The 12284-nt window shown below is 37.9% G+C and overlaps 2 protein-coding genes across 4 annotated transcripts in view; one reads left to right on the top strand and one right to left on the bottom strand.

The window, feature by feature from the left end:
* The window catches only part of MTREX (Mtr4 exosome RNA helicase), a 144657-nt gene extending 136011 nt beyond the window's left edge, over positions 1-8646 (bottom strand). For 2 of the 3 annotated variants that reach the window (XM_037798848.1, XM_037798850.1), the window contains exons 1-2: positions 8534-8646; positions 8235-8452 (exon numbers count right to left, since the gene is read on the bottom strand). In XM_037798848.1, the coding sequence (XP_037654776.1) occupies positions 8235-8362 (128 nt within the window). In that variant the 5' untranslated portion in view covers positions 8363-8452; positions 8534-8646. The other variant, XM_037798849.1, reaches the window with a different exon arrangement.
* The window catches only part of DHX29 (DExH-box helicase 29), a 70705-nt gene continuing 66870 nt past the window's right edge, over positions 8450-12284 (top strand). Inside the window, exon 1 of the mRNA XM_037798847.1 lies at positions 8450-8988. Within this exon, the coding sequence (XP_037654775.1) occupies positions 8808-8988 (181 nt within the window). The 5' untranslated portion in view covers positions 8450-8807. The remainder of the gene's footprint in view (positions 8989-12284) is intronic.

Raw genomic sequence — 12284 nt, 5'->3', positions numbered from 1 at the left:
AGGGAAGAAATGAGAAAGAGTAGGGATGGAAGTATGTACTATTTTATACATTTGATTTGGAAACCATAAAATGCATTACATAATTGAAAAATTAAATTCAAAGCAATTAAAACTTTTTTTCAATCCCTAATATTTGAAAATAAATGGAAACAAATGACTCAAGTATCAAGTTAATAACATAAACAAAGAAAATATATATATATATATATGGACAAGAAAAATCACAAACTGTAGTATCTCATTCTGAATAGCAGTATTACTGTTATTTTTAAGTTATTATATATGTTATAAGTTTAATTCTGTGTCACTTAGGAATAAAAATTTTCAGCAAAAAAAGAAAAAGGATATAATTATAAAAATCAAAGAAAAACAAAAATTCTGTAATATTAAAATTCTACTGGAAATGTCAGTACAAACTTTATTTTTTCTAAAAACAAAGAAATTTTCTAGTTCCTTCCACTGAAAAGGCATAAAAGCAATGAAATCCAGTAGCAATGAGCACCTCAAGTACTAAACAATATTTCCCATTATAAGAAACTAGAGGATCCTTAGAGAAAGGGCTGATTTTAGGTCTGCTGCTGAAAATGCATACTATGAGCTCAGACTATCTTCTGTCAGAAAGCACATTAAGACTGATGGGTGTGGTTAAAAGGGGAAATTTTAGGTAGTATATTACCAGAATAAAATTTTAAAAAGAAAAAAGAAAACCATAGGACTGTATAACACAGTGAACTCAAATGTAACAAATGTACTACACTAATGCAAGGTGTTAGTAATGGAGGTGAGTGATTAGAATTCTATTTTCTGCATGATTTTTCTGTAAACCTATAGCTTCCCTAAAAACAAACAAAAAGACTGTGCTTCTTGTCAAAAGGAGATAAGAGCTGAGGGGCTCTCACTGGCCTAAGATAGGAAACTAAAGTATAAAAAAGAATAATGGCAATAACTCAAATATCCACCACAGAGATGAAGGCATAGACAAATACAGTATATCTATAAAACAGAATACTACTCAGCAATAAAAAGGAACAAACTTTTGATACATGCCACAACATGAATGAATCTTGAAGTCATTACTGTGTAGTAAAGATTTAAACCTTGCCCAAAGAGAGGTTTGGCTTCTGCCTTCAGCTAGTAGGTAGTACTCTTACTACCCCCTCCAAAAATCATCAACGGGATAGGGAAAAAACAGGGAGACTGTTGTAGGATAAGACTTACAGGATATAACAACCAAAACAATGTATGGGCTTTGTCTGGATCCTGATTCAAAAAAAAGCAACTACCAAAAGACAAATGGGGACACATTTGAGACAAATGGGGAAATGCAACAGTGGATTGGGTATTCAGTGATATTAAGGGATTACTGTTAATTTTGTTAGGTATGATAATGGCATGATGTTATGCTAGGAAAGTCATTATCAATAACAGACACATATTGAAATATTTAGGGAAGAAATAACATGATGAATAGCATTTAATTAAAAAAAAAAAAGGTGGGGAATAGATTGGTCATGAATTGATATTACCAAAACCGAGCTATGAGTATCTGGAGATCTGCCATACTACTCTATTTTTCTGTATGTTTGGCAATTCTCATAACATAAAGTTAAAAAAAATACCTACATGGTATAGAGTATTAAATCTATCAGACAAGTTCCTCTAAAGTTCCATGATTTACCCTCCTCTCTTGTAAAATCAGATGGCAACCAGAAGCTACTTACAAATAATGATTATGATAGTCCAATTGTTGGAACTCAGGAAAATTGACTTTTTTCCCTAATAATACCTAAGACAAGGCCTTCTGTTGGTAGTAAATAAAGTCCCTTCAGTCACCAATGTTCTATAATTTCTTATGTATCTCCCTTTTCTCATGTTCACATATTTCCTAATGAAATTAAAATGTAAATTAGATTTTTTTATTTCCTTCTGATTTTCACTATGGAAAATTCTGAAATAGTCTACTCCTACTATACTGCAAACTGAACTAATTTATCCTAGTAATTTTGAGGCAAAGTACACACTAAGTTGGAAAATTATGTATGTATCATCTTCCATAATATCATAGTTGTCCATTTAAACTCTATCATTAATAAAATAATCTTTGTCTTGAAATAACTTTTCCAGAAAAGTTTCAAAAACTCTTCACTCCTTCCAATTTAATGAGAGAGGAAAATTATCTTTCTACTTTCTTCCACTCTTACTTTTGAGAAATTTCCATTTTGATTTTCTGCTTTCTCTCTAAACTCTCCTACAGTCTTATCTGCCATCTTATGCATCTTCTCCTGAAGTTCTAGTTCTAAGTATTCTACCATAATACTTTCCTACTGGGGAAGCCACCCAATCCAGTACCATTTCAAATGAGAAACTTCAGTTCTGGTCTCTGACCAAGTCTATAATTAAAACTGCCCAGCAGACATTTCCAAATGGATATATACCATGATCTAACTTTGCCTCAAGCCAAATTAATGTGACCTCCAAATCAAAATTTCTGGGGTTGACCAAGATGGTGGTATAAGATGCCCCAGCAACTAGAAAAAAACTGGCAGAGACAACTTCCTCAGAATTCCAGAAAACAGTTAAAGGGCTGAAGTAATTGGACAAGTGCCAAGTCAATAAAGGGTACTTAAAAAACAGCAGAAGCTAGTCACACCCCTGCTGGCCCGTCCCTCACCAACTCCCCAGCATGGTGTGGAACCAAGCTGCACCAATTGTGGATTCCTGGCCCTGTTCAAGAAGCAGAATGCCTGTATGCCAATTCCTCAGTGGCAGTCTGAAAGACTGAACTAGGGCACTCCTTTCTGGCTCCCTCTCCCAGAACTTGCCCTGCAGGTACTAAGAGCTTGAATACAGTTAAAGTACTAAAATAAACAATTAAATCCAAACCGCCTGAGGCAAAGGATTGCCTGCTTTAAGAAATACAATAAGAGTACAGGGGGATGGGATAGGGAGTCTATTTCATAAGAAGTAGAGGGAGCATTGAAATTCCTGTAAACTAGAGAATTCCTAAGGCTACTAGAGAGCAGGAGCCCAGGATAAGACTCAGGCTCAGAAAAGATGGAGAGGACCCTGTGTTTCACTTTCATCACAGGTTGATATTCTCGAGAGGAGGGCTAAACTCTGAAAGAAAGCACCAGACAAAGCAGAGCCAATTTGCAAGACAGTGAAAGGTGATTTTGAGTTGGTTTCTTTATTTTTGTTACCTCATAGTACAAAATGTAATCTGTCTTATGACTAGTGTATACAAACTTAAAAGAACAGATAGCTCAGGGGAAAAATACTAGAGTAAACCCTTTGAAATATTAAAAGGTATAGTGTACACCAAAAATTATAAGACAAAGAAACAGAAAATCATGGCCCATTCAAAGGAACAAGATAACAATCCAGAAACTATCAACAAAGAATATCAGACATTGAACATACCAGACAGACTTTAAAAAAAGATCTTCAATATTATCCACAAAAAAAGAGAGGAAAATATGAGGAAGGACTAAAGAATAACAGGAAAATGATGAATGAACAATATGAAAATTTCAACTAAGAAACAGAAATTTTCAAAAGGAATCAAACCAGAAATACTGCAGTTAATGATTTCAAAATCTGAAATGAAAAATTCCCTAAAGAATTTCAGCATCAGATTGCAGCTGGCAAAATAAATAATCACTGAACTCAAAGACAAAACAATTGAAATGATTCAGGCTGAGGAGCAGAAAGAAAAAAAAAAATGATAAAAAGTGGGCAGAGTTGATGAGACCTGTGGGATACCACCAAGTGGACCAATAAACATTTCATTGATATCCCAGGAAAAGGGGCAGAAGAAATATTCATAGAAACAGTGGCAGAAAACTTCCCAAATTTCATAAAAGACAAGAATATACACACTTAAGAAGCACAACAAACCCCAAATAGGATAAACTCAAGACAATCATGCCCAGGCTTATAGAAATCTAACTGCCAAAGGCTGAGGACAAGGAGAGAGTTTTGAAAGCTGCAAGAGAAAAGCAACATGTTATGTACAAGAAAATCCCAATAAGACTAAGTGTTGATTTCTCAATAGAAACTACAGAGGGAAGAAGGCTAGGGGATAAAATATTTTAAATGCTAAAAGAAAACAGTTGCCAACCAAGAATTTTAAATCCAAAGATACTGTCTTTCAAAAATGAGGCAGAGATTAGGACATTCTCAGATAAACAGAAGCTGAGAGAGTTTGTCACCATGAGACCTGCCCCATAAGCAATACTAAAGAGAGTTCTTCAGACTCAAAGAAAAGGACACCAGACAGTGGACTGAAGTAGCATAAAGAAATAAAAGATTCAGTACAGATAACCTAAATTACGGTAAAGTGACCCTTAGAGCCAAAACCATCTTGAAAAAGAACAAGTTGGGGGACTCACTTCCCAATTTGAAAACTTACTGCAAAGCCACAGTAATCAAAACAGGATGGTACTGGTATAGGACAAACAGACCAATGGAATCAAATTGAAAGTTCAAAAATAAACCTTTGCATCCTTGGCCAATTGATTTTTGACAAGGGTGACAAGGTAATTCAACGAGGAAAGAATAGTTTCAACAAATGGTGCTGGGAAAATTGCATATCCATATGCAAGAGAATGAAGGTGGACCCCTACCTCACAGCATATACAAAAATGAACTCAAAATGAATCAAAGACCTGAATATAAGAACCAAAACTATAAAACTTCTAGAAGAGAACATTAGAAGCATCTTCAGGACCTTCTATTAGGCAATTGTTTCTTAGACGGTATATCAGAGCATAAGCAACAAAAGAAAAAGTAGATAAATGGGACCTCATCAGAATTAAAAACTTTCATGCATCAAAGAACTTCATCATAAAAGTAAAAACTCAACCTACAGATTGGGAGACAATATCGGGAAACCAGAAATATGATAAAGGATTAACATCCAGAATACATAAAGAAATCCCATAACTCAATAACAAAGACAAACACCCCAGTTAAAAAAATGGGGACAAGACCTGAATAAACATTTCTCCAAAGAAGATATATACAAATGGCCAATAAGCACATGAAAAGATGCTCAACCTCATTATCCATTAAGAAATGCAAAACAAAACCTAAATGAGATACCATTTCACACTCACTAGAATGCCTACTATTAAAAAATAATATTTGTTGGAGAGAATGTGGAGAAATAGAACACTCAGTCATTCTTGGTGGGAATGTAAAATGGTGCAGCTGATGTGCAAGATAGTTTGGTAGTTCTTCTGAATACTAACTACAGAATTCTAATATTAAATGGCAATCCCACCTCTAGGTATATATCCAAAATAATCAAAAGCAGGGAACCAAACAGATATTTTCACATCAATATTCATAGCAGCATTATTCAGTGGCCAAAAGATAGACGCAAACCACTGTGCATCAACAGATGAGTGGATATACAAAATGTTTTACAAACATACAACGGAATATTATTCAGTCGTAAAAAGGAATGAAGTTCTGATACATGTGACAACATGGGTAAACCTTAAGACATCACGTTGACTGACATAACCCAGAAACGAATGACAAATGTTGTATGATCTCACTAACATGAACTACTTAGAATATGAAAATTCATAGTCAGAAACCAGGATACAGGTTACCAGGGACCAGTGTGTGGGTAGGGAATGGGGAATTAATGCTTAACTGGTACAGAGTTTCTGTTTGGGTTATTGGAAAAGTAGCACAAATCAGTGAATTATATTTGAACGTGTTTAAAAGGGGAACTTTTAGGTATATACATGTTTTAAAAAGCATAGAACTGTACAACATGAACAGTGAACACTAACATAAACTATGTACCACAGGTAATAGTATATTATAATAATGTTGTTTCATCAATTGTAACAAAGGTACTCTACTATTTCAGTGTTAATAAGGAAAACTGTGTGTAAGGGGGGGTATATGGAAACTCGGTACTTTTTGTGTGATTGTTCTGTTAACCTACAACTTCTCTAACTAAAAGAAAAAAGTCTCCTCTGAATTTCCCTATTTTTCTTCTCTTTGATGTCCAAATTCAAAATCTCTCTCTTTTGATCCCTTTTCCATTGTTCTCCTTTATTAAGGCCTGCCAATTTTTTCCTTCACAATTGTTTGGACCTTCCCTTCCCTTTCTGTTCCTCCTGTAATCTCCTGAGTTGAGTTTCTTTTCATTTCACAATTGGATAACTGAAATACTTTCCTAATTTACTTTCTTACCATCAGTGTCTATCCTCTCCCCATACACTCTGCCAACCACTACACAAATTAACTTTCCTAAACTATCCTTTTGGTTACCCAATCACCAAGTTAGGGGAAGGAAAAAAAAAACAACCCCACAAAAATCATTTTCCCCAGGACTTTCAAAATGAAATCAAAACTCCTCTGCTTAATATTTAAGACTCTTCATAATCTAAAACTGATTTACATTTTCAGCTTTATCTTTCATAGTCCCTAAGCAAACCCTCCCAACCAGTCCAATTTTTATTCTTAAAAAGAAAAATCTCAGCACCATTAATGCATCATTTCCTCAGCCAGGAAAATCCTCCTCCATGTAAGTCTCTCTGAACATCTTAAATATATGAAGTCTCTTTCCTGAACTTTTACAGACCATTTTAACTCTATCAACTACTCATTTTATCTCCATGATGGTCTCTCTGATTTTATCCCTATCACCTACTCATTTTATCTCAATCACCTACTAGCCTATACAGTAACTTCAAAAATGTGTTATCTGTTCTATCTCCTTACTTAGAATTGAAATTTGAAGAGCAAAATAGCATCTAATTTAATTTAAACATCTGTTAGGTATATCTCCCAATGCCCAAGGTTAAATTCAGTTGATTAAAAACGAACCAGCTTGACAGGTGAACTCGCTGCCCTCCCCTCTACGTGGGACCCAACTCCCAGGGGTGTAAATCTCCCTGGCAACGCAGAGTATGACTCCCAGGGATGAATGTGGACCCGGCATCGTGGGACTGAGAGTATCTTCTTGACCAAAAGGGGGATGCAAAATGAGATGAAATAGTTTCAGTGGCTGAGATATTCCAAATGGAGTCGAGAGGTCACTCTGGTGGACATTCTTATGCACTATATAGATAACACCTCTTAGGCTTTAATGTATCGGAATAGCTAGAAGTAAATACCTAAAACTACCAAACTCCAACCCAGCAGTCTGGACTCCTGAAGACAATTATATAATAATGTAGGTTACAAGGGGTGACAGTGTGATTGTGAAGACCTTGTGGATCACACCTTTATCTAGTGTATGGATGACTGGAGGGATGGGGATAAAAACTAAAGGACAAATGGGGTGGGATGGGGGGATGATTTGGGTGTTCTTTTTTCACTTTTATTTTTTATTCTTGTTATGGTTCTTTCTGATGTAAGGAAAATGTTCTGAGATAGATTGCGGTGATGAACGCATAACTATGTTATCATACTGTGGACAGTGGATTGTATATCATGGATGAGTGTATGATGTGTGAATGTATTTCAATAAAACTGAATTTAATAAAAAAAAAAAAAAAACAACGAACCAGCTTACTTATCTAATTCAGGAATTAGTTTTCCCTTGTGTACTATAACTAGTGCGGTACACTTTCTGGGAATTACAGGCATCAGTCTCTATATAGGCTCACAATGTCTGGTAATTTTTTTAAAAATTGTCTTAAACTCAATAATAGCTAACATTTGAGAGTTTATTATATGCTAAGCACCGCCAGGATATTCCACACTTTATCTCCTGGGCAATATTATCCCCGTTTTAAGGACGAGAAAACTATGTGTTGGTGAACTTTTCCTTCTGCGATTATTTGCCCTTTCCCCTCCAACTCACTTTTTCTAAGCTTCTTAGGCCTTTATTCAATTAGTCCTTCGTTTCGTTTATTAAAGACTATGTGCCAGACACTCTGGTGGTGCTGGAAACACAGAACCTAAGAGGTACCTTGTCTACCACCAAGACCCCCGCCAAACGAAGATGGGGGTGAAGTGACCGACGTAGGCGTACACGAAGTGCAGCGGTAGGAGCTCACGTTGCCGCCGGACAACAAGGAAAACCAAGAACCAGCTTTCTCAAACCAACAATCTTTCTTCCTCCCTCTCCAACCTTTTTAAAAACCCTCCTTCCCCTCCCAATGCCACCCAATATATACCTTACTTCCTCGGTCTCTTAAGAGTCGCGTCTTCCTCCCTCAGCATCGAGAAAAAAAAAAATACATCTTAGACGTCCTCCTTACCCGGCCTTCTCCGCAGACCCTGGCGGCCCCTTCCATTTCCCCTTCTCCTTGTCTTTTTTGGTTCCGGCCGCAATGGTCGAGTCGTCCTCGAAAACGCTAAATAGTTCATCGCCAAAAGCGTCCGCCATCTTTCGGCGGTGTGAGACCGAATCTCCGTTCTACCCACGATGCCTCGCGACCACACCGACAGTGACGCACAGTAAAGGCTCAACCGTGGCCTGTGGGAGACAAAAGTGGTCGAGTCACGCGGCCGCCGGGATTTCTTCCCTGATTTCTTTTTCCTTTCCGACCTTTCTTACCACTACTGAGTAGGCAGCTCTGAGGCTAAAGAGCGAGCAAGCGCGCGGTGAAGGATCCCTACCACGCGGCTCCCGGCAGGTACCTGGGAACAGTGACGAGGGCGGGGGCCTGGTGGATAGGACCAATTGCGAGGCAGCAGCTGCCCACACCAGAAAAGCCCGGATGGAAATAGGGTGGCGGCGCTGGCGCGGGGGACTCTGAATACTTTTCAGCCGATCGCTGTGACGTTGCGGTGGCCTTGGGCCGGGTGGTATCTTCTGCTACTGCTGCAACATGGGCGGCAAGAATAAGAAACACAAGACGCCGGGAGCCGCGGCGGTTCGGGCCGCGGTATCTGCTTCTAGAGCCAAATCCGCGGAGGCCGGAGTTGCAGAGGAGGCCCAAAACAAGAAGCCTGTGGCCAGGCCGTCCCCCGCCGCTGCCGCCAGCTCCAGGGATCCGCGAAATAAGCAAGGTAAGAGCGGACGCTGGCCCCAGGCTTCCCGCTGTGAGACCCTGCTGCTTGGCCCGAGGGAGGAACCTTCGATCCCGCGACCGTGGGGTGGGTGGCCTTGGTTTTAAATCAATCTACGCTGTTTGGGACACCAAAATTACAACTGTAGCCTTCCGCAGCCTGGCCTCTCTATCCTTAACCTCCACCTTATTTTCCTCCGAAAACAAAATAATAAGTGCATTGGTTTCTGTTTCATAAGGGATCAGTCCTGAGCCATCATCTCTACTAGTTGGGCTAATGCAAAGACGGGTGGTGTGTGGAGTTCCGAACCTGGAGGCAGCCCCATTTTCTACCTGCTCTGCTCAGCAACGACATAGTGTATCTATATGTTATGGAAAAGTCAATACTTAATAAGAATAACAAGTTCTTACACACTGAATATAGGCGTGTAATGTATTGTAAAATTATCTGCTGTCTTTACCGCAGCCATGTATTTTTTGCTTACTATGCAAATTGATTTGATAACTCAAATTGTAGATTGCCTATTTCTGCTTCAGATCATCAGGCTATTACAGCTAAATGTCAAAAGATGAACAATTATACACTATTTTGTTCTGCTCAGATTGTTTGCTTGTAGTTTTTATTAGATATTCATTCAACAAATATTTATTGAGTATTTACTATGTATCAGCCATCTGAGTGTTCAGGGTGTTATTAGCAAAAGAGAGCACAGCATCCCTCATGGAGCTTGCCAGTCTAATGGAGAAGATAGGCATTAAATAATCACACAAACATATTGCTCTATAATTAATTAGTGCCACAAACAAAAACCCGGAAAGAGAGTTTAACTGGTAATCTAATATTTACTAGGAGGAGGAGGGATCATAGATTCTCTTTGAGAAAAGTGACAGTTAAGCTGCTGTCAGGAAGGATGAATAAGAGTTAACTCTGTAAAGAATGGCAGAAATAGTATTCCAGATAGAGGTAACAGACAACATGTGTAAAGATTTTGAGTCCAGAAGGACATTGGTTTTCTGGAGGAACTGATAAAATGTAAGCAGTGCCTAAGGAAGAAGGAATACAAGACTTAAGAAATAAGCAGGTACCAAACTTTTACCTAGAAAATGTAGGTAAAAGATGCATAGCTTTGCTGTGCAAAGCTATAAACACAGAATTTCTGCTAGACATCTCTGTGACAGGTTTACTCTATAAATGGCCTCTTTGTAGCTCAGTCTTTTCCTGACAGTGTTCTGAATTCTTTGAATTCTCTCAAGTCATTTTTCTATTTCTTGGCTTCCCTTTGCCCCCAAATTGTGACCCTTCCCCAAGGTGTCAGTCCTTGATGGTATAGTTCCCTCTATTCAGCCCTTCTAGAAGAGCTCTTCTATTTCCATTACTTCTGTCTTTTTCTTTGTAGATGACTCCTCAATCAACGTGTCTGATCCTGTTCTCTCTTTCAAGCTCAAGCCAGCTATTTCTACATTTACTTGAACTTTTTGCATTATTTTTTGCAAGCATCTCAAATTCAACATGGCTAATAATAAGCTACTTTTCTCTCTCCAAACTAGCTTTTCTTTCCACCTGCCTGTTGCTGTTTTACCATATTCTTATTTATCCAAAGTCAGAAGTTATTTTGATGCCTTCCTTTCTTCCTCACATCCAGTATGTCAAACTCTGTGCAGTCTTCATTTACATATCTTTTGCACATGTACCTTTAACTCATTTGTACTGTTAATACCTTAGCTTAGGCAGTCATGAATTCCTGGTGTACTATCAGTCTTTTAGTAGACCTCCCTAGTTCTGCTTTTTTTTTTTTTCGTCCTCCAGTCTGTCCTGCATATCAGCATCAGATTGATCTGCCAGAAACACTGCTTTGGTCGTAGCACTTTGCAGGATAAAGCTCAAACCACCAATCAGCTGACATCCAAGACCCTCTTTCTAGCCTTTTTACTAATTCCTACATTCACCTATAGGAAATCTGGTGTATTTTCACTGCTCCAAATGCAGCCATTGGCTTCCTGTCTCTTCATGTTTATTCTTGCCATTTTCTCTTCATAGTATTCCGTCTATCTCGAATACTATCTACCCAAAATCCTAAAAGACGCACCCCAGATGTCAGCTCCTTTTTTAATTCTTCGTGATATCCATGGCTTATGTATCATTTGAGTCATTCTTTTTAATAACTATATATTGTCTTATAGTATGTGAGGCATTATATCTTTTCTCTCTCTCCTGTAAGAATATAGGAGGTAGGAACTGTTTCTTGGATATGTATTAACATATCCCTGGTATCTACTCCAATTTGGTGTAGATAGTCATTAAAAAATTTTCTTGGATAATTGATAAGGAGAAGTTCCAGGGAATTATTAAAGCCAGGATATCAAGAGAGAAGTTGGAGATGTCATGTACTAAATTTGTGGGGAATTTTTTATAACTGTGAATTAATATATATAGCAGTATAAATAAAATATTGTTGCTAAGCGGATTGACAAGTGATTTTTTTGTTTTTCATTTTTCTGTTTGGGAATTTTTTAAATAACATGTAATGGCCCTGCTTGAGGAAAAAAAAAAAAAACTGGAAAAGTACACAAAAATCCATTATCTCTGAACTCTATAGTTCCTAATGTAAATGTAATTGTTCTACTCCACTTCCAACCACCCCATCTTTCTGAATAATTGGAAGGATGATACATAGCAGTTTATCAAAATTGTTCTCTATTCTAGAGGTAGAAATTCACTTTGCTACCAAATGCCCTTGGCACAATTATGGATATTCTGCCACTCCTTTTTTTTTTTTTTTTTCATTTTATTTGTTCATCAAATAATTTTTTAAGAGCTGCTGTGCCAGGCAAAATTTTAGGCACTGGGGATACCACATAAGCAAAACAGACTAAGATCCCTTCTTTGAAGGAACTTAAATTTTGGGGGGGGGGGGGGGTGGAGATAAACAAGTAAAATCTCTTCTGAATTGGATGGTAAAAAGTGTTATGGGGTTTAATAAAGCTGGAAGAGGAATAGGAAGGGAAATGGGGAGAGGTTCACTTTTAAATAGGATGATCAGGGAAGGCATCACATAGTAGGTGATATTTGAGCAAAAGAGGTGATGAAAGTTGATACACCGATAACTAGGTGAAGAGCCTTCCAGGCAGGAAACAGTGAAGGCCTTGAGATACAAACCTGACATGTTCTAGTAATAGCAAGACCTTTCCCCATCTTTCCCCTTGTGTCCTCCCAACTCCCTACTCCCATGCCTTTCTTTCGTTCTTTGCTTTTGCTTTGTAAGTACCACTACCTTTAGCCTAGCTAGCAAGGCTGTT

This window comes from Choloepus didactylus, chromosome 11, assembly GCF_015220235.1.
Source record: "Choloepus didactylus isolate mChoDid1 chromosome 11, mChoDid1.pri, whole genome shotgun sequence".
In the NCBI taxonomy this organism is placed as follows: Eukaryota; Metazoa; Chordata; class Mammalia; order Pilosa; family Megalonychidae; genus Choloepus; species Choloepus didactylus.
The sequence above is the reverse complement of the archived record's forward strand: the minus strand, read 5'-3'. Positions and strand labels throughout refer to the sequence as shown.